The 23,700-nt window shown below is 35.9% G+C and overlaps 1 protein-coding gene across 2 annotated transcripts in view; it reads right to left on the minus strand.

Annotated features, from left to right (window-relative positions):
• KLHL1 (kelch like family member 1) overlaps positions 1 to 23,378 on the minus strand; it is a 500,583-nt gene extending 477,205 nt beyond the window's left edge. For both annotated transcript variants that reach the window (XM_040266859.1, XM_040266858.1), the window contains exon 1: positions 22,876 to 23,378. In XM_040266859.1, the coding sequence (XP_040122793.1) occupies positions 22,876 to 23,378 (503 nt within the window). The remainder of the gene's footprint in view (positions 1 to 22,875) is intronic.
• Between the last annotated feature and the right edge of the window lie 322 nt (positions 23,379 to 23,700).

Raw genomic sequence — 23,700 nt, forward strand, 5'->3', positions numbered from 1 at the left:
TGAGAAAGGAGTATGACAGTGCTTTCTGCTGTCACCTGTTTGTTTAATCTGTATGCTGAGCACATCATGAGAAATGCCAGGCTGGATGAATTACAAGCTGGAATCAAGAGAAGCAGGAAAAACATCAACAACTTTGGCTATGTGGATGATACCACTCTAGTGGCAGAAAGTAAATAGGAACTAAAGAGCCTCTTGATGACAGTGAAGGAGGAGAGTGAAAGATCTGGCTTAAAACTAAATATTAAAAAAAAAAAAAAAACAACTGTGATCATGGTATCTGGCCCCATTATTGCATGCCAAATAGAAGGGAAAAAGGTGAAAATAGTGACCGACTTCCTCTTCTTGAGCTCAAAAATCACTGTGAACAATAACTGCCACCATGAAATCAGAAGATGATTGATTTTAGCAGGAAAGCGATGACAATCCTAGACAGTGTGTTGAAAAGCAGGGACAGTACTCTGCTGAAAAAGGTCCATATAGTCAAGGCTATCTTCTTCCCAGTGATCATGTACAGTTGTGAGAGCTGGACTGGAAAGAAGGCAGAACGTCAAAGAATTGATGCCTTCGAACTGTTGTGCTGGAGAAGACTCCTGAATGTCCCTTGGACAGCAATGAGATCAAACCAGTCAATCTTAAGGGAATCAACCCTGAATATTCACTGAAAATACTGATGCTAAAGCTGAAGCTTCTGTATTTTGGTCATCTGATGCAAACAGAGTATTCATTGGGAAAGTCCCTGATATTTGGAAAGATTGAGGGCAGGAGAAGAGGGTGTCAGAGCATGAGATGGCTGGATGGCATCACCAATGCAATGAACATGAACTTGGGCAAACTCTGGGAGATGGTGAGGGACAGGGAGGCCTGATGTGCTGCAGTCCATGGGGTCACAAAGAGTTGGACATGAGTGGGCGACTGGACAACAAGTGGTACCTCACTTGACCAGAAGCAATTGCAGAGCCCAGCCTGCAGACTTGTACAGAGTCTAATTAGTAGCCTCACTGCCAGGGAACATAACCTGAGACCTCATTCACCCAGAAGTGACCACAGGGCCCAGCTATTGACCCCTTGCCCACAGAGTGCATTCAACCAACCAGGAGGCCCACCCAGCAGCTCCACTTGAATGTAGAACCCAACCAGTAGGCCAACACAATTGTGGAACTCAACTGATGATCCCTCACTCCCAATCTCAGAGAACTGTCGTGGCCTTGCCCAACCAAGATCTTTGATAGAAAGCCCTGCTTGTCTGTCAATACCAGTTGACTGGTCCAGTGCCCATGCTGACTGGACTAGTGAAGGCCTTTCCCTGCCAAAGGGAATGTGTAAAATCTGGAAGAGAGATCACTTACTCAAATGCAGATGCCAACACAAAGAAACAAGAGTAACAAAGAATCAGATAAACATGACACCACCAACAGAAGCCAATAAAGTTTCAATAACTGTTCTTAAAGAAATAGAGATTTTTGAACTGAATAAGAAATCAGAATAATTATTTTAAAATGAGTTCAGTAAATTACAATAGCACATAGACAACTAAACTAAATTAATAAAGCAGTGCATGAAGAAAATTATAAATTTAATAATGATAAAGAAACCATTAGAAAAAATCAAAGAACACTTTCAAATTCATTTTATGAGGCCAGCATCACCCTGGTAATGTGGTATACACTGAATACAATGAATTAAAAAAAAAAAATCATTCCATGGTGAATGTTGATATCTTAGAATATTTTAATGGCCTTATTTGTCTACTATATTATATACCTTTTGGACTTCCCAGGTGGCACTAGTAGTAAAAAAAAAAAAAAAAAAAAAACAAGTTGCCAATGTAGGAGACATAGGATATGTGGGTTCAACCCCTGAGTTGAAAAGATCCCCTGGAGAAGTAAATGATAACCCACTACGGTGTGTTGAATTTGGAGAATTTCATGGATTCTTGCCTGAAGAATTCCATGGACAGAGGATGATGGCAGGCTATAGTCCATAGGGTCACAAAGAGTCAGACACAACTGAAGCAACAGCAAGCAGGCATGCACACATGTCACTTTAATTTGAATAAATGACCAGTAGATAGCAATATTGCTTTTTAATACCTCTTAGGAATTTACCAAATTTTGACCACAATTATATGCATTTTTTTAAAGTAAATATTTGCTAAATTAAAAATTTTACAAGCTTTTCTTAGTTTAATCTTTTTTAAAAAATATAATTGTAATAAAGTTCAATGTATCACATCAAGAACATAGAAAAAGCCAATACAATATTGTAAAGTAATTAACCTCCAATTAAAATAAATAAATTTATATTTAAAAAAAGGAATCATAATTTTCTGGAAATAAAAATAAAAATGTGGTATTTGACTTCATGTTATTCTCTCTGATCTTACAAAGGCATTTAAACATATAAACATGAATGTGGAGATGTTTTATTCTTTGTTTTAAAATATAATGTGATCATACACACTATTTTACATGTCTCACACAAATTTTGACAAATTACTTTATGCACTGAATCCAAGTGTTATCCAACACATTTTACATTTATTCATTCTTTTTCAACTTCTGTATATTTTGTTGTTGTTCAGTAGCCAAGTCATGTCTGTCTCTTTGAGAGACTCCATGGACTGCAATGTGCCAGGCTTCCCTGTCCCTCACCATCTCCCAAAGTTTGCCCAAGCTCATGTCTATTGCATCCATGATGCCATACAACCATCTCATCCCCTGTTGCCCTCTTCCAACTGATTAGAAGAGACTCTGATGCTGGGAAAGATTGAAGGCAGAAGGAGAAAAGGGAGACAGAGGAAATATTTTGTATTTTATAATGTATATTTTACATGAAGGATATAAAATGATTTTTTGTCATACTTCTATCAATGAGGAAATGTGGGATATGGGTGTTCCTTAACTTATAGTGCTTTTATGTCTGAAGGATATAATCTCAAAATTTGTATTACTGATTAAAAGACTTCTATATTTTTTTCATCAATAAATATTGCCCCATGCCCCTCCCTCCCAAATACAGCAAATTGCATTCCCATCAACAATAAAATATTTCTGATTATTTCTTACCTGGGTATCATAAACATATAAATTTAAACCATTTACCTGATTTACAGTGATTTGAGAATTATGATGCAATTTCTGCTTCCAATATATTTGCTGTTTGAAAGAGGTTAACCTTTTCCTCATAAAGTTTTTATAATTTCAAGGAGTTAGAAATGTACATTTGTAATTCTTCCTTACTTCTGAATTGTGACTGCCAAAGTTTTTCTGTTTAAAGACAGCAAAGCCCCAAATAACTGTCAATTTACTTTAATGTACTAAATGAAATGTATCTGTACTTTTAAATAAAATATAATACTAAAAAGAGGTGTTATATTTAACATCATACTATAAGATAATGGTAGTCAATAAGGACTAACAAGGAGGCTACTTCCTGAGATTGTGCCAATCACTGATTTTTCAGAAGCGATTATACTACTTTGATATTCTTATGTATATAAGTTCATGATATTACATCAGCTTACTCTGGTACACTTCTCTTTGTGCTAATTCCTAAGCCAATGCAATTCTCCAGGTCAGTGAAACATTGGATAAAGCTGTGTGAAATATAAAATTACTCATAAATTGTTTTTTTTTTCTAAAGAATATAAGAATAATTTTATTTGCATGAACAACATAGAGATAGAAATTTTATTCATTGAATTCAACATAAAAAATTATAAGCATGTGTGTGAGTACTGAAAATCTATTTTGAAGTAGTTTTAAATTTCCAGAGGCCCAAGCATTTGATATCATCCCTTTGGTTCCAATAGCTTTTCTTTCCACTGAAATAATGTGATGGCTATTTCAGAAGCACTGTATAATCTGTGGAAGTTGTTTACTACCTCAAGTTAATAAATTAAAAAGAAACATATTTTAGTACTTTAAAAATGCTTTGTATCTAAATTTGTATGTAATATATATACATTTGTGTGTACATGTGAGTGTGTGTGTGTGTGTGTGTGTATTTGTGTGTGTGCTCAGTCACATCCAGTTCTTTGCAGCCTCATGGACTGTAGCCAGCCAGGTTCCTCTGCCCATGGAATTTTCCAGGCAAGAATACTGAACTGAGTTGTCATTTCCTACTCGAGGGGATTTTCCTGACCAAAGGCTCAAATCCAAGTCTCTTCTGTCTCTTGCACTGGCAGGCAGATTCTTTACCACTACCTCCACCAGAAAGCCCATTGTATACATTCACAAATAAATTAAACTACATCTATGCTGAGTTTCACCAAATAACATTTATATAGGAATTCAACTGAGTTGCTTCCATTGATATACCTCATATTGATTTTTTATGCCTCTCTTCATTGAAGACATTCAGTTCAGTCGCTCAGTCGTGTCTGATATTTTGCGACCCCATGAATCGCAGCATGCCAGGCCTCCCTGTCCATCACCAACTCTCCGAGTACACTCAGACTCACATCCATCGAGTCAGTGATGCCATCCGTCCATCTCATCCTTGGTCGTCCCCTTCTCCTCCTACCCCCAATCCCTCCCAGCATCAGAGTCTTGTCCAATTAGTAAACTCTTCGCATGAGGTGGCCAAAGTACTGGAGTTTCAGCTTTAGCATCATTCCTTCCAAAGAAATCCCAGGGCTGATCTCCTTCAGAATGAACTGGTTGGATGTCTTTGCAGTCCAAGACTCTCAAGAGTCTTCAACATCACAGTTCAAAAGCATCAATTCTTCAGTGCCCAGCTTTCTTTATAGTCCAATTCTCACACCCATACATGACCACTGGAAAAATCATAGGCTTGACCAGACAGACTTTTGTTGGCAAAGTAATGTCTCTGCTTTTCAATATACTATCTAGGTTGGTCATAACTTTCCTTCCAAGGAGTAAGTGTCTTTTAATTTCATGGCTGCAGTCACCATCTTCAGTGATTTTGGAGCCCAAAAACATAAAGTCTGACACTGTTTCCACTGTTTCCCCATCTATTTCCCATGAAGTAATGGGACCAGATGCCATGATCTTCGTTTTCTGAATGTTGAGCTTTAAGCCAACTTTTTCACTCTCCACTTTCACTTTCATCAAGGGGCTTTTTAGTTCCTCTTCACTTTCTGCCATAAGGGTGGTGTCATCTGCATATCTGAGGTTATTGATATTTCTCCTGGCAGTCTTGATTGCAGCTCCTGCTTCTTCCAACCCAGTGTTTCTCTTGATGTACTCTGCATATAAGTTAAATAAGCAGGGTGACAATATACAGCCTTGATGTACTCCTTTTCCTATTTGGAACCAGTCTGTTGTTCCATGTCCAGTTCTAACTGTTGCTTCCTGACCTGCATATAGGTTTCTCAAGAGGCAGGTCAGGTGGTCTGGTATTCCCATCTCTTTTAGAATTTTCCATACTTTATTGTGATCAATACAGTCAAAGGCTTTGGCATAGTTAATAAAGCAGAAATAGATATTTTTCTGGAACTCTCTTGCTTTTTTGATGATCCAGAAAATGTTGGCAATTTGATCTCTGGTTCCTCTGCCTTTTCTAAAACCAGCTTGAACATCTGTAAGTTCACGGTTCATGTATTGCTGAAGCTTGGCTTGGACAATTTTGAGCATTATTTTACTAGCGTGTGAGATGAGTGCAATTGTGCTGTAGTTTGAGCATTCTTTGGCATTGCCTTTCTTTGGGACTGGAATGAGAACTAACCTTTTCCAGTCCTATGGCCACTGTTGCATTTTACAAATTTGCTGGCATATTGAGTACAGCACTTTCACAGCATCATCTTTCAGGATTTGAAATCACTCAACTGGAATTCCATCATTTCCACTAGCTTTGTTTGTAGTGATGCTTTCTAAGGCCCACTTGACTTCACATTGCAGGATGTCTGGCTCTAGGTGAGTGATCACACCATCGTGATTATCTTGTTCGTGAAAATCTTTTTTGTACAGTTCTTCTGTGTATTTTTGCCACCTCTTCTTAATATCTTCTGCTTCTGTTAGGTCTATACCACACTGAGATCCCTCAAATACAACTATATTTCTGGACATATTTAATCTTCTATAGATGATTCATCAAACAATGTAAGTTCTGCTTCCAGTGCCTTGAATTCCACATCTTTATCCCAACTTCAGTTCAGTTCAGTTCAGTTCAGTTCAGTTCAGTCGCTCAGTCGTGTCCGACTCTTTGCGACCCCGTGAATCCCAGCACGCCAGGCCTCCCTGTCCATCACCAACTCCCGGAGTATCCCAACTTACTCATTCTCATAACCACATATTTCATGTTGTCACTATTCAGGTCTATTTTTCACGTGAAATCTGAAGTCCCAGCATATTCTAAAATTTAATTCTTGTAATCCCTTTACCCCATTACCCCAATACAGTTCTTCCAAATGGACTAAAAAAATTACAGTAGTTACATCAGCTGCTTATTGTACTCATATTGTTCAAACAAAAACTATTTTCCTCCTTCTAGCCTCCAGCACTGTCCACTTTGTATAACAAGAACAAATCCATTTATTTCCCCACCAAGATGTAGAAATCTTATCTCTATCTTTCACAATTGAAGCTTAAATTAACGGGACAATTGAGGCATTTTTTCCATGTTTTCTTTCTTCTGTTTCTTTTTATTAATCATAGTGTCTCAGTAGATTTTTGTTTTAAAATTTTTATATGTCCCTCTATTTTTAGTTTCATCCATTTTTCTGTAGTCCATATCACATATTGCAACAGAAAAAATTTCTAAAGTTTGATTTTCATCAACTAAATTGATTGCTTCACAGTCACCGTAAGTTAAATACAAAGTTTTTAATGTAATCCAGAAGATCTCAATAGGCATTTTCCAAAATAGAAATACAAAGGCTGAAAGGCACATGAAAAAATACTCAAGATTGCTAATTGTTAGAGTAATGCAAATAAAAACTGTAATAATCTACCACCTCATGACAGTGAGAATGGTCATCATTAAAAAGTCTGCAAATAACAAATGCTAGAGGAGGTATCCCTAGATCTAGGCCTGGGTCTAGGGCTTTCTAGGTGGCACTAGAACAATCTAGTGTCATAAAGAACAATCCTGCCAATGCAGGAGACATAAGAGATGCAAGTTCGATCCCTGGGTCAAGTAGATCCCTTGGAAAAGGAAATGGCAACCCATTCCAGTATTCTTGCCTGGAGAATCCCATGGACAGAGAGGCTTGATGGGCTACAGTCCATAGGGTTTAAAAGAGTCAGACACAACTGAAGTGACTAATCCTGGAGAGGGTATGGAGAAAAGGGAACCCTTGTATACTGTTGGTGGGAATGTAAGCTGGTGCAGGCACTATGGAAAACAGCATGGAAAATAAAATTAAAAATAAAATTACCATATCATCCAGCAATCCTACTCCTGGGCATATATCCAGTCAAAATTATAATTCAAAAAGATACACAAAACTCTGTGTTCATTGCCACACAGTTCACAATAGCCAAGACATGGAAACAACCTAAATGTCTCAGATGTGGCACACATATACAATATTACTCAGCTTAAAAAATATAAATAAAATAATGCCATTTACAACAATATGTATGTAGCTAGAGATTATCATACTAAGTGAGGTCAGAAAGAGAAAGACAAATACCATATATCAATTATATGCAAAATCTAAAATATAACACAAATGGAACTACTATGAAATAGAAACAGACTGACACAAAGAACAGTCTTGTGGTTGCCAAGAGGGAGGAGTAGGACTGAGTGGGAGTTGAAGTTAGCAGATGCAAATTATTTTATATAGACTAGATAAACAATAAGGTCCTACTATATGGCACAGTGGACAATATTCAACATCCTTATCCATTATGATAAATTATAATGGAAAAGAATATAAAGAAGAATGTATATATACATATTTATAACTGAATTACTCTGTTGTAGAATATAAATTAACATATTGTAAATCAACTACACCTCAATTTTTTAAAAGAAATAATTTTGTGCTCTTTGATAAGCTCTTTTTAATATAAATTTAGTTTTAAAATTGAAAACTGTTTTCTTCTAATAAGAAATCTATTTAAAGTCACAGGCCATTATTAAGGAGAATAATTGCAGGTAAATATTTTATATCTGTTAGGACAAGAGCTAGAGAGGAGCATGAACTTCTGTTTTTCCTCTGTTGGAAAATATGTTTAGTGATCCTTCCAAACTATCTGGTAAAATACAAAGAAGAATCAGAGATGAGGACAGCACAGCATTTCCTTTCTGTGTCCTTAAGAGAAAACTCAGAATTGTACTGCTGCTCCTCTAGTATTAGAAATGGGGATGGTTCCCATTGCCTCAAGATAAAAGTCCTTGTGGGCACACAGCAAGAATTTCTGACCTTTCTTTGCAGAAATGTCTGCTATAAAACTATTCAGCCTTCTCTTCTTTCCCATCTACTGCCAAGAAGAAGGAAACAAAAAACTTAATGTGAATAATTTCATAATGAAGTTCTGCAAGGCAAATATCAATAAATGATTCCTGGAACCATGTATTCAAATTCAGTCAGTCTTTCACTCCAATATATGATTCAAGGAAAATTAGGATCAAATTATTTTTCAAAATATGAATAATCAGTGTATATATGACTTACAGTACATAAATATTAAAAGAAATATACCATACAATTGAGTTTCTTTGGCTCATCATATTTTTTTTCATTCAATTATGTGTTTAATGACCAGTTGCTTATTCTTTTTTATGGTGTGAAGTATTACTCTATTTGGCTGTGTGTGTTAGTCAGTTGTGTCTGACTCTTCGACCACATGGACTGTAGCCAGCCAGGCTCCTCTGTCCATGGTATTCTCCAGGCAAGAATATTGAAGTGGGTTACCATGCCCTTCTCCAGGGGATCTTCCCAACCCAGGGATAGAATCTAAATCTCCGGCATTTCAGGCAGATTGTTTACTATCTGAGCCACCAGGGAAGCCATGCTCAATATGGCTGTTATAAAAATATTTTAATTATTCCCCTTTAATCTATATATTGTGAACTTGATACTATACTATTCAAAGTAGGTTAATTTCAAGTTTTGCCTTTCTATAGCTTCTTTGAATATTTCAATGGGTTTTAGAATAAACCTGTCAACTTGTTCAAAAAAATCAAGCAGAGATTTTCTCTGAGGATGTATACTATCTATAAATCAACTGGAGAATAATTCATATCTCAGTAATAGTAAGTTTTCTGAACCATGAAAATAATATATTTTTCCATTTTTAGGACTTTAATTTCTATCCACCTAGTTTTATTGTTTTGAGCTTATGAGTCCTTCTCATCTTTTGTTGTATGCATTTACACATATTCAAAATTTACTGATGTTACTATTTTTGTAATTTCAATTTCTAGATATTCCTTGATGGTATATAGAAATGCAGTTGGATTTTGTATACTGATTCTGTATCCCAAACAATGAAAACTTCATCTTTTTGTAGATTCCATAATTTTTTCTAATAAACAAACATATCTGCCAACAAAGCCATAGTGTTTATTTATTACTCTATGATTATCTATTTTGTACAAATGAAAACATTTATTTTTCCTTTCCAATATAGGTGCTTTTTATTTATTTTTGTTTCCTTATGCAACTGAATATCATCTCCAATACAATGCTGGCAAAAGTTGTGAGAGAAGACATTCTCATTCTTTTCCAGATCTTAGAGAAAACACATTTAATCTTTCAACATTTTGATGTTGCCTCCAGGGTATTTTTAATAGATTCTTTTTATCAGATTGATATTCTTTCTTCTGAGAGATGCTTTATTTAATATTTTTATATATTAATTCAGCTTTCTTTTGATTAGTCTTAGCATGCTTCATACTGTTTCTATCTTTTCCTTTTTATCCAATGTTTGTGTTTATATTTAAAGTGTATTTCTTCTAGGGCTTTTTATACAATGATAATTTCTACGTTTATATTATGTATGTATATACCTATTACTTTAATGTAATTCTTGATATAGTAAGATTTCAGATTATATGTGTTGTGCATTTACTATTTGTCCTATCTTTCCTCTCATTTTTTTCAATTAATAGAGTAATTCTTTAAAGAGAATTTTATCTTTGCTGGATGACTAGCTATTTTGTTTTGTTACTTTATTATTGTTTTGTTACTTTAGTGGTTGTTTTAGGATTTACAATATATTTCTGAGATTGCTTTCAAATGATACACCTCTTTACATTTAGTATAAAGAACCTTGCAATATTATACTTTTATTTCTTCCCTTAATGCTATAGCAGTTATAAGTATAGGTTACACATATGGAAAAACCCTCATATTTTCATGGTTTTTGTTTGTTTAATGACTATTTATGTTCCAGATGTTCCAGATTTATATAATGAAGAATAATCTTTATCTTTTTACCTATGCAGTTAACATTTCTGGTGGTTTTTCATTCCTTTGTGCCAACTGGTTTAATTTTCCTTGTTTTTAATGAATTTTAATATTTGTAGAGCATGTCTCCTTCTGATGAATTTTTGCAACTATTCTAAGTTTGAGAAAATATCATATCACTCTAATTTTGAAAAATATTTTGGATATATATAGAATTTCACATGGGTAGTTTTTTTTTTTTTTCTTATACTCTTGAAAGATGATGTTCTACTTTTCACTAGCATCATTTTCAATGAAAATAAAATGATCCATCATTCTTTATTTTATATCCCTCTATACAACATGTGTTTTCTCTGGAAGTTTTAATATTTTTCTATTTATTCTTGGTTTTGAGAATTTGATTAAAATGTGACTTATGGCAGTTTTCATGTTTCCTGTGATTAGAATTCATTCAGTTCAGTTCAGTTCAGTCTCTCAGTCGTGTCCTACTCTTTGCGACCCCATGAATTGCAGCACGCCAGGCCTCCCTGTCCATCACCATCTCCCGGAGTTCACCCAGACTCAGGTCCATTGAGTCAGTGATCCCATCCAGCCATTTCATCCTCTGTCGTCCCCTTCTCCTCCTGGCCCCAATCCCTCCCGGCATCAGAGTCTTTTCTAATGAGTCAACTGTTCACATGAGGTGGCCAAAGTATTGGAGTTTCAGCTTTAGCATCATTCCTTCCAAAGAAATCTCAGGGCTGATCTCTTCAGAATGGACTGGTTGGATGTCCTTGCAGTCCAAGGGACTCTCAAGAGTCTTCTCCAACACCACAGTTCAAAAGCATCAAATATTCAGCGCTCAGCCTTCTTCACAGTCCAACTCTCACATCTGCACATAACCACAGGAAAAACCATAGCCTTGACTAGACGGACCTTATCCAGCAAAGTAATGTCTCTGCTTTTGAATATGCTATCTAGGTTGGTCATAACTTTTCTTCCAAGGAGTAAATGTCTTTTAATTTCATGGCTGCAGTCACCATTTCCAGTGATTTTGGAGCCCCCCAAAATAAAGTCTGACACTGTTTCCACTGTTTCCCCATCTATTTCCCATGAAGTGATGGGACCAAATGCCATGATCTTCATTTTCTGAATGTTGAGCTTTAAGCCAACTTTTTCACTCTCCTCTTTCACTTTCATCAGAGGCTTTTTAGTTCCTCTTCACTTTCTGCCATAAGGGTGGTGTCATTTGCATATCTGAGGCTATTGATATTTCTTCTGGCAATCTTGATTCCAGCTTGTGTTCATTAGGATTACTAAAAATATGGGTTTATATTTTTCATAAAGTTTGGAAAGTTCTGCCATTATTTCTTTATTTTTTTTTTGCTCTCTTCATTTTTCTCTTTCCTTTGGGAATTCTAAGTATATATTTATTAAGTTTTTAAAAATTATCAAATCTTTCTTTTCTTGTTTCATTTTGGATAGTTTCATTGCTATGTGTTCAAATTCATTGCTTTTCTGCTTCTTGCTCTGTCACTAATTTCATTCAATATATATTTTTCATCTCAGGCATTGTGTTGTCTTTTGGTCTAGAGGTTTGATATTGATTTTTTCATATCTACCATGGCTGAGTTAACTATTTGAACATACAGAATATTGTTTTAACTGCTTTAAAGACTTTTCTAGAGTTTGGGGTCAGTTTGGTTGATTGATATGTCTCCTCATTATGGTTCATATATTTCCACTTCTTTGTTGCCTGGTTATCGTCAATTCAATGTTAGACATTGAAATATTTGCCTTCTTTGGTACTAAACATTTATGAATATATGAATTATTTTTCAACTCTGTTCTGGAGCACAGTTACAATACTTGGAAGCACTTTGATGCTTTGGGGATTTCCTGTTAAGATTTGTTAAATGAAACAATGGAAGTGTTTACTCCAAGGCTAGTTATTTCTTTTTACTAAGTGATTAATACCCTTCCACATACTTTATCTAGTACCAGGATTCATTAGGTTTTCCATTCTAATTATTAAAAACGGGTACCAACGCTGTGAAGAAAAATATCAAAAACCTCAGATAAGCAGATGATACTACCCTATGTCAGAAAGCGAAGAGGAACAAAGAGCCTCTTGATGAGGGTGAAAGAGGAGAGTGAAAAAGCTGGCTTAAAACTCAATACTAAAAAAAAAAAAAAAAAAGATCATGGAATCTGGTCTCATCAGTTCAATTCAGTCGCTCAGTCATATTTGACTCTTTGTAGCCCCATGGACTACATGCAGCACACCAGGCCTCCTTGTCTTTCACCAACTCCCAGATTTTACTCAGACTCATTTCCATTGAGTTGGTGATGTCACTCCACCATCTCACCCTCTGTTGTCCCCTTCTCCTCCCACCTTCAATCTTTCTTAGCATCAGAGTCTTTTCAAATGAGTAAATTCTTCACATCAGGTGGCCAAAGTGTTTGAATTTCAGCTTCACTGTCAGGTCCTGCAATGAATATTCAGGACTGATTTCCTTTAGGATGGACTGGTTAGATCTCCTTGCTATCCAAGGGAATATCAAGAGTCTTCTCTAACATGACAGTTCAAAAGCTTCAATTTTTTGGCACTCAGCTTTCTTTATAGTCCAACTATCAAGTCCATACATGACTACTGGAAAAAATAATTTGACCAGATGGACCTTTGTTGGCAAATTAATGTCTTCTCTTTTTAATATGCTGTCTGGTTGGTCATAACTTTTCTTCCAAGGAGCAAATGTCTTTTAATTTTAAAGCTGCAGTCACCATCGACATTGATTTTGGAGCCCAAGAAAATAAAGTCAGACACTGTTTCCACTGTTTCCCCATCTATTTCCCATGAAGTGATGGGACCAGATGCCATGATCTTCGTTTTCTGAATGTTGAGTTTTAAGCTGACTTTTTCACTCTCCTCTTTCATTTTCATCAAGAGACTCTTTAGTTCTTTACTTTCTGCCATAAGTATGGTGTCATCTGCATATCTGAGGTTATTGATATTTCTCCCAGCAATCTTGATTCCAGCCTGTGCTTCCTCCAGCCCAGCATTTCTCATGATGTACTCTGCATATAAGTTAAATAAACAAGGTGACAATATACAGCCTTGACGTACTCCTTTCCTGATTTGGAACCAGTCTGTTGTTCCATGTCCAGTTCTAACTGTTGCTTCTCGACCTGCATAAAATTTTCTCAGGAGACAGGTGAAGTGATCTGGTATTCCTATCTTTTTAAGAATTTTCTGCAGATTGTTGTGACCTGCACAGTCAAAGCCTTTGGTCCCATCATGGCAAATAGAAGAGGAAAAGTGGAAGCAGTGGCATATCTCCTCTGCTTGGGCTCTAAAATCACTGCAGATGGTGACTGCAGCCATGTAATTAAAAGATGATTGCTTCTTGGCAGGAAAGCTATGACAAACATAGATAGTGCATTAAAAGGCAGACATATCACTTTGCAAACAAAGGTACATATAGTCAAAGCTATGGTCTTTTTGGGCTTCCCTGATAGCTCAGTCAGTAAAGAATCAGCCTGCAATGCAGGAGACCCTAATTCAATTCCTGAGTCAGGAAGATCTGCTGGAGAATGGATAGGCTGCCCACTCCAGTATTCTTGAGCTCCCCTGGTGGCTTAGCTAGTAAAGAATCCCCCTGCAATGTGGGAGACCTGGGTTCAATCCCTGTGTTGGGAAGATCACCTGGAGAAAGGAACAGGTACCCACTCCAGTGTTCTGGCTTGGAGAATTCCATAGAGTGTATAGTCCATGGGGTTGCAAAGAGTCAGACAGTACTGAGTGACTTTCACTTTACTTTACTTCACAGTCCTTCTAGTAGCCACATACAGATGTGAGAAGTGAGCCATAAAGAAGGCAGAGCACCAAGGAATTGATGTTTTTAAACTGTAGTGCTGAAGAAGACTCTTAAGAGTCCCTAGAACTGCAAGGAGAGTGAACCAGCCAATCTTAAAGGAAACAAATCCTGAATACTCATTGGGAGGACTGACGCTGAAGCTGAAGCTCCAATACTTTGGCCAACTCAATGGAAAAGACCCTGATGCCAGGATAGATTGATGGCAGAAGGAGAAGGGGACAACAGAGGATGAGATGATAAGGTGGCATCATTGATTCAATGGACATAAATTTGGGCAAACTCTGGGAGATGGTGAGGGACAGGGAAGCCTGCCATGCTACAGTCCATGGGGTTGCAAGGATTCAGACACGATTTGGCAACTGAACAACAACAACCATCCCTGTAATTCTGACATGGCTCTTTCTCAGAACTTGGGTGGTTTCCTTAAACATGTGTAACTATCATCAGTCTACTGAATACTGACCTGCTGAATACTTAAGTGGCACCTCTACAGACTTCTGGAGCTTTTTACTTATTAAAGATTTCTTTTATGACACTGTCATTTGAGGTCTCACTACTTTGGTCTTCCTGGCCACTTAGCTCCATCTCTTCAATCCAGGGTGGTTTGCACACTCTTCTTCCTTTTTCCTTCCCTGTAACAGTGCCTGGAATCTCTGAAGGCAGTGACCTTGGACAATTAGTGTTCATTCCATTTGTTTTTCATATCTCAGGAATTATTCTCCTTCAGTGTCTGATGTCAAGTGACTTGAATATTTTGTTTCATGTATTTCTTCTTTCTTTTTTTCTCTTTTTTCTTTTTCTTTATTTTCTTATTTCCTTTCTTCCTTTCATTCCTTTTTTCTCTGTATTTTTTTCTTCTTTCCTTCTTTGTTGTTATTTTAGATGCACACATAAGCCTAGTGCCTTTTATTGTAACTCAGCCAGCAGCAGAAATATCTGTTCTTTTATCCTGACTTAAAGAAAATGATTTGATCTATGATTATTTTAACATTGACTGCTTTTCAAAATTTTCTTATTCTTAGGCAAATTAATATGGGCATATTCCTATTGCTAATAATAATTTACTAACCAAAGCCACTATAACTAACCACTAACCAAGCTAGTGAGTGAGTGAGTGAAGTCGCTCAGTCGTGTCCAACTCTTTACAACCCTATGGACTGTAGCCTACCAGGCTCTTCCATCCATGGGATTTTCCAGGCAAGAATCCTGGAGTGGGTTGACATTTCCTTCTCCAGGAGATGTTCCTGACCCAGGGATTGAACCCAGGTCTCCCACATTGTAGGCAGATATTTTACCGTCTGGACCACCAGGGAAAGTCCAAGCTAACTAAGCTAACTACTAACCAAAACTGCTATAAACCACAGTCATAAAGAAATTAAAATGCAAAATTCCATGCCTTTTAAGAAAAAATTGCACAAGTAAATGTTTAAATATCATCAATAGATCACCAAAGACCAAATACCTAGGTATTAATGTGTGTAAACCTCTCTACTGAAATTACATATTATTACATCTAAGGTAAGGTAACTGAAAAAGTAGAAATCATATTTAAATTTTACTATGAATGATAAACTACTCCAACTTATTTTCAACATTGTAGAGTTCAAAGATGAATCTCAGGATTAGAAAGTCAGGATATTTTAATATCCATAAATTTGAAGATATAAATTCAAAACAGTTTTTCTTTCCAAGGGTATTTTTCTGTCTACTCTGAAGCTGATACTTATGAATATTAGCCTAAAGAGACATCTCAGACATTTTAAAGTAATTGGAATCTACTAAAGAAGTAAATCAAACCAAACCATATGTTTATTGTAGATATAAAGAGATTTTTGTATTTACCTCTTTAAAACTATAAAATAGACAAATTATTCCTATCTTTGTAATATAAAACCCCCTAATTTTATGTTTTAATTTTTAAAGTTATCCCATCACATTTCAGCCAAGATGAAAATGCTGATTTACATGACTAAGTACCTATCAACATCATTAAGAATAAAGGAGCCCAAATGATCTACTGGGACAGTGTTACAAACAAGTATGAGAAGAAATTAAATTGAAAGATTTCCTATGAAAAATTATAAAAGTTTGATTTATGCTGCCTAAGGGATTGGGAAATCTGAATTTAGAATTAAATCAATTGATTCCACTCTTTACCTTTATCAAAGACTGTCAGATCATTTTCAAGTACTAGTTCTGTGACATGATCTTCAGCCAAAATGACCTGCCTTGTTGGCTTACCATTCGTAGGATTTTAAAATCATATGATACATTCTATCAGTCAAGCTAAACTGTGTAATGCTTTCATAAGTTCTTATACCAATCTGTTTCCAAATCCTGGCCAGAAAGTGAGCAAAGGTAGTAGCACCAAACCTATTTATATATTGTGAACAGAATTTTTACCTATACTTGATTTACAACACTTTCAAATATTTGATTCTGTTCACACTATCTGTTTCTATATCATGTTTTCCTCAAAGTTTTGAATAATCTTATCTTAAATGCAGAACGATGAATTAAGTTTATCTGGTCTAAACCAATATGTACATTCCAGAGAATTTGTTTTTACAACTACTACAAAAATACCTACAGTTATTTTGGATGTTAAAATAAAATCAATAGTCTCATTACTGTGAGACTCCATTTAAAATGTAGTACATTTTCATGTTCTTAAACTTGATATAACTCTAAAATATCTTGCAGATCTAAAATTTCTGTAAATTCTGTAAGAGCTCTTAGTCAAAAGCAATGAAATTTGACTTAGCATGTACATGTTAGAAGTATATCATCTTTTAGATATACAAATTATCTTTCAATACTTAGAAATCAACAAATTAAAATAACTTATCAATATTATATTCTATACTAATCAAGTGTTGAGTAGGGAGATTTTCCTTATTTTTTAAACATTTAAATTGTTGCCTTGAAGTGGTTAATGATATAGTTTACAAAGTATTCATTAGAAATTTCAAAGAAAGCCAGAATATTATTTTTCAACTAGTGTAGAGGTTTAATGGTTTGTTACAACTAAGAGTTCTATTTATTTCATCTTGCATTTGTTTTCACATCTTTCTCTTAGATAGCTCTGGAGTTTTGAGTACTTTCAAACCAACCTAGTAATCTTATTACTTTTTCCTTTATGATCTTCTTAGTTTGCCTGAAGCAAATGTACTCAGAGGAGATGGCATCTGGAAACTGTAGACTTATTTGCAAACAACACAATATATTGGTAAATGCATCCTAAAATAAGTAAAAAAAAAAAAAAAAAAAAAAACTTTCCCAGAGAAACTATTGTTTTTTTGCTAATTCTGACTTAAATTTTAATAGTCTGTATAAAAGCCAAGTGTAGAAATTTTAACAAGGAAGACATAAAATTGAATAAAATAACTCCATACACTTTTTCAGTACAAAATTGAGGTCATGGAGAAAATATGAATGTTATTTATTTTAGAGTTCCATATAAAAATGTTTTGAGAGCTATATTCTTGAAGAAATAGCACTTCGTGTCATTTTCCTTTCCTTTTGACTGAAACAAGGCTGATTTCTTTCCATTCTAAATAAATTCCACAAACTTCTGTGAGATTCTAATGGTATATGTTCTTTTCTGTGACACATCTCTATCAATTGTTCTGTACTTCAGAAGGAGATATTCCATCTTAATGCTCTCTTGGATTCCAAAATTAATGATTTTTTTATGTCTAGGTTATTTCCTTATACTTTGATTTAACTAAAAAGTAAAATGCACTGAATGAGCAATACTTCAGAAAGCAATTTGGTTTTTATTAACTTGGGCTAAGTCCTCTCTGACTGAACCTTTTCAGGAGTTGTCCATCACTATCATTTAAAATAGTTTATTTAAACATTGAGACACAAGCATAATTTCCACCAGAAAAATAAGAATTCTTTCAGTATAATCTTGGCTGGAGCCTCTTTTCTTCTGTTCTGTTTGTTTGTTTAAGCAGACTGAGAGAAGAGTTGGCAAAGTGGCATAGAATATGGTGTCAGGAGTCAGAGAATCAAGATTAAACATCCAGTTGTACTCCTTACAGTCCTGCGATTTGGGGGAAGTTAATCACCTATCTATATCTCAGTCTTCTTATAATCATGAAATGATTATGTAATCATTTAACAAAGGGATCCATAATTATATCAGAATCAAAGAGCTGTTCTAAATATTAAATTCCACAATATAAATATTCAGATGTTACCTGGAAAATAGCAAGTTCTTAATTAATGTCACTTATTATGATTATGACAAATATGTATTCATTCAACAGTATTTATTGAGTAACTATATGCTCTATGATAGGTATAAGATAATGAGCAAACAGAAACATTCTGTCCATGAGGCAAACAGAGTTAGATAAATTTTTTTAAAAATAGCACATATATTAATATATAATTATAATAAAAAACTCAAGACAGAGACCAGTTACTCTAAAAACATAAAATAAGGGAATAAAATAAATTAAAAATTTTAAAGTGACTTTTGCTGGAAGATCAATAAATGATTCTTTAAGAAAGCTACAAGGATTTTATTTAAGACATTTCAATAATGAATAGGAATGAATTCAGAAAAGGGTGAATTGAGAGAAGGAGAATCACTATGTGATCAGGAAAGGAATTAACTTAGTGAGGCCCAGAGGCAGGGAAAAGGAATACAGAAGAACATTGCCCCTGGAAGACAGGGGAGGAGCATGGGGATCTCATGAGGGAAAGGCCTGGATGGGAGACAAGGTTCAGCTCTTTCAGGGCATCGCTGTCCACAGAATGGATCGTGGTCAGAGTGGTGAAAATCCTTTGAAAAATAAAAGGAGAATCAGGATCTGGCAAAATAGTTCAAAGTTTTATTCATAAATTTTCTTTGACTCTAGTATGGAGGAAGATTACAGGTGGCAAGGTTAATAAAGAAAGAGAATGTAGATGGGAGTTACAGAAGTTGACATGAAAGACGACAGTATTTTTAAATGAAGTGCAGTTGATGGAGATGGAGAGATGTGGGACAGATACAGGGGAAAGGACAGTTTTGAAAGAAAAGTGACAGAACTTGGTGGAATACTGAAAATCAAGAGAAAGAGAATTTTGACAAATATGATCCTGGATTTCTGGCTTGCACAACCTAATGCATGGAATGCTCTTCTCTGAGATAGAGAAAAAGGAAAGAGAGAAGAGCAAGAGAGAAGGGAGATTATGGGCTCAATTTTGTATGTGCTGTATTCTATTGTATCTGTGATATCCACCACAGAGATCAAATGGATGTGTGAGACCAGAGGTCAGGGTGGGGGTAAAGAAGAGGGTTGAGTGTGGGGAGGTGGAGTCTGAGTTTTGAAATGCAACTAAAATACAATTTGGTGGCTCAGGGGTAAAGAATCCTCCTGCCAATGCAGGAGAGGCAAGAGATGCAGGTTCATTTTACTGGGCTGAGAAGATCTCCTGGAGAAGGAATGGCAACTTACTCCAGTATTCTTGCCTAGAAAATCCCATGGGCAGAGGAGCCTGGCGGGCTACAGTCCATGGGGTCACAGAAGTTCAACTAAACTGAGTACATATGCAACTGAAGCCATGAAAATAGAAGCCTCCACTCTGTGAGAACTGAAAAAACTAAAAAAGCAAGCAGTTAAACATGATGCATTTTCTCCTATTCACATTACTATGAACTTCAAGAATAGGTCTTTGTTTTTTTAGTTTACTACATATAGAATCTGGTACAAAAAAAAATTAAACATATCAAAAGTATGTAATGATCTGATGGTTAGGAAATGATACACTGGCCAACAACTAAGTTCAGACAGTAAAAAAGAGAAAATAAACGAGTAATAGCACAGGGCAAGAGCCTATTACTGTAAGAGTTAGGATTCTTAGTGGTGTCACGGGTAAGGTAGAATACTGAGATTTGTTTATGTGTGTCTGATAAAGTGGGATAAGATAAAGACTGGGTTTCAGCAGTAAATCGATTTACTATGTCTTCTTGCTACCTTTATGTTTCAACTCCATGATAATTGAGCTTTCCAGAATTCTGAGATTATGAGCTGCTTTCTGCTGAGCAACTTCCAGCTGCTGTTTGAACAACAAATAAAACTAAGCCACTTATATAAAACAATGTTCTTAACTAGTATGAGAACAAATAAATAAAGAGAAATGAAGAAAGAGAAATAGGGCCAACTCTTTTTTTACACATGTAGATTAGCTTAGTATAGTGCTCAGAATTGATGAAGCAAAATGCTAAATATCAAATGTGACAGCATAGAATAGTAATAGAGTAATGACTCAAGTAATCAAAAAGATCATGCAGGTTTATAAGGTTTATGTGTCCATTGGTCATTATGAACCCCGTGTAGATTGCCTGCATGGGTTATGATAGAAACAAAGTAAATCAATATTACAGAATGATCTTACATATTGTTTTCCATTTTGTATTTAACATATTGGAAATGTTGTCCTTCCTAGGAAATGGACATTATTCTTACCACATATTATAATAATATATATTGATAACAACTAACTGCTAAGTTTAGTAGCTCACTGTCAAACAATCATGAACATAGAATCAGTAATCTATGAATGTTTAGGAACATATAAAATCCACAAGATACTATCAGTGCTGACTAATTTGTCCAGCAAGAAATTAAAATTTATCTAAAGGATTTAAGCACAAGAATTTTAAAATAAAATTAGACCTTAATTTCAATATTTTACACATACAAACTCTTATAAGAAGCCCTCATATCAAAAGTAAAGATGATTTGAAGTGGCACTTGTTTTCAGAATTGTTTTCATATAAACTCTTAATGAGTAAAAACACTGATATATATTTAAAAGTGAGGGACTGGAAGTAAATCTGATGGGTGTTTTATCTTTAACCTAGACTATTAGTTATTAGTTTTATTTCTTTAATTTATTATAAATTCTTAAGCCAGTACTCCATAAGAATTTCCAAATTCTCCAACTTATATAAAATTTTTTTGAAATTACTTATGCCAAATATGCCTTATATACTTGATATATTTTTATAAAGCAAATTGGTTTTTACAACTATCAAACATAAATATTCCCAGAAGGTCAGGTGTGGAGCTGATGAGAAGACTTTACAAAACTGAAAAAAAAAAATCTATTTTTTTTTCCTAAACTGTCTGAGACACATAAGTACCAGTTTCAATATAACAGTAACTGGTAAATATTTAACCTAACTGGTTTTCTTTTAAACATATAAGGTGAAATACTAGATCTTTAGAAATAATTACCCAAAAATTAAAACAAAAATAAAATTAAAATTGCTCAAAGGGGCTAAAGCCCAACTATTTTATTTTTTAAAAAATCTGTAACTGTAGGTCACCAGTGAATACATAAATCAAATAATGTCACAGTAGTAATGATACCCAAAGTCATGACTATTTTTGTAAAGTATCTTAATTAAACTGAATAATAGATAAATTTATATTTTAGGTCTCCTATATATAGAAAAAACTTTCTCATAGTTGAAAATAGTAAATTTCCATTATATTATCTTTGCATATAAGATTATGTTCAAGATTCTTAAAATTCAAATTCAAATCCACATAATCCATATAATTGAAAATTTTTAAGGATTGTTTTTGTATCTTTAACTTCACATTTGTCAATATAAAGAACATCTATAGTATTTTGTTTTATGTGTTCTTTCATGACAACTTGATGAAATGTTGATTCAATGAAGCAGAAGTTTAAACATTGCATCTGTTTCTAATTTACTTACTGAAAGGTAATTTTTATTATTAATCATTTCCCCATAATTTTCCTATGGCTCCTCTGTATTTTTTCTTCATAATATATTCTCATATATGAATTAAAATGCAAACCTTTTCAGATCCCTTCACTATTTGCCTAAAGTAGTAATGATCTAGTGTAGAATGAGTCAGTTCTCTGAAAATATCAAACTCAGAATGAGGTCATATGTGAGAGAGTTTTTCTATGTCTTGACAGTAGAAAAACTGTACTCAAAGATGTAATATTAGAAATAAATAGGAAATTGGCATTGACCTGCTTACTAAGAGTACACAGTCCATACTGAGCCAATGAATCAGGGTAGAATAATGCAAAGGGTGTTAGTAAGAGTTTAATTCTAAGACATTTAACAAAACAAAGGTGATCACGAAGTAGAATAAAAAGGCAAGTTGGGATAGAGTAGAGCAACAGAGAGTATAGTCTTTCATGGAGGAGAAAGAGAGAAGATAATTTTGTCCAGAACCTCCTTCTGTCTACCTCATTACTCCTGGAATATAGATTCAAGCCACAAGGATCCTAGATAATCTGCCAAGCCAGTTACTAGGCCAGTATACGAGATGCATTTGAATATGAAGTTTCTCCTCACATTAAATAACTGGGAGATTCACACATGTCATTTAGTGACAGAAAATGACAGAAAAATACTGTAACCTCAGAAATATGAGAACCACTCTACCTGGAGAGTTAGCAAAATGCATATATATTCAATTTGTGATTATAACTCCAAAAGAAAAGCAATATGTAGGAGCTAATAGAAATTAACGAGGAAACTTTTAATGAGATTACAACTTGAGTAATAAAAACAGGCTGGCATCTCTTAATCAAAATTTTCAACCTGAAACTTATACTTAGTAACTACCAGGGCACACCGGGTGGAACGGGAACAAGTGGAAATTGAGGGCTGCTTGCTTGTCCCATGGGGTTTTACTGTACCTGTGTCCACACCCTTCACCTGTTGCTTGGCTCGACTTGGCTGGCTCCACTTTGAACTCCTGTGGGACCAGCCCTTTGCCGTGTGGTTCAGGAAAGTCCATTTCGGGCACCTCCTCCTCCTCCAAGGACTCCACGTAGAAGAGAGTCCTGGCGGGCTGGTGGATTCCCTGCCCGGGCGCCCCTGGCTGCAGCCTCGTAGCCACTGGCAAGAGGGTGCCATTCAGAGGGCTGAAGGAAGAGGCAGAAGAGGACGGGGAGGCAGGCGAAGAAGAGGAGGCAGAAGAGGAAGGCTTCTTCCAGAAAGTGCTCACTCCGCCCTTCTCTTGGCTTTTGAGCAGGCGGTTCTGGCTGGGTCCCCAGTGCTCGAAGCTGCTGCTGCCGTCCTGTTGCAGGCAGCTGCCCCCGGCCGGGCCGCCGGCCGACGGCGACGGGTGGCTGAAGAGTTTCCAGCGGAGTCGCAGGATGTGCTTCACATCGAAGTCTTTTCGCCCAGAGCCTGACATGCTTGACAAAAGGAAGGCGAAGGGACCTCAGCTGATGCAGGAGTAGGCGGGTTGGGGAGGCAGGCCAACGGAGCCCCGGGTTAGAGGAGGGTGCGGGAGGCTCCCTCTGGACCCCGGGTACAGACGGGACCGGGAGGCTGAGCTCCCTGCCAGGCGATGACCGGAGCGCGAACAGCAGAGCCGTGCGGCTCAGCTGCGGTCAGGACCTCAGGACCCGCGCGTGGGGAACTCAACGGCCGGGTGCACAGGCAGGAACTGGACGCAGAGGGCTGAGAATCCCCGATCTCCTTGCGGGGTCCCGCGGTGACCGCGGTGAGGGGCG

Source organism: Oryx dammah, unplaced genomic scaffold, assembly GCF_014754425.2.
Source record: "Oryx dammah isolate SB20612 unplaced genomic scaffold, SCBI_Odam_1.1 HiC_scaffold_24, whole genome shotgun sequence".
In the NCBI taxonomy this organism is placed as follows: Eukaryota; Metazoa; Chordata; class Mammalia; order Artiodactyla; family Bovidae; genus Oryx; species Oryx dammah.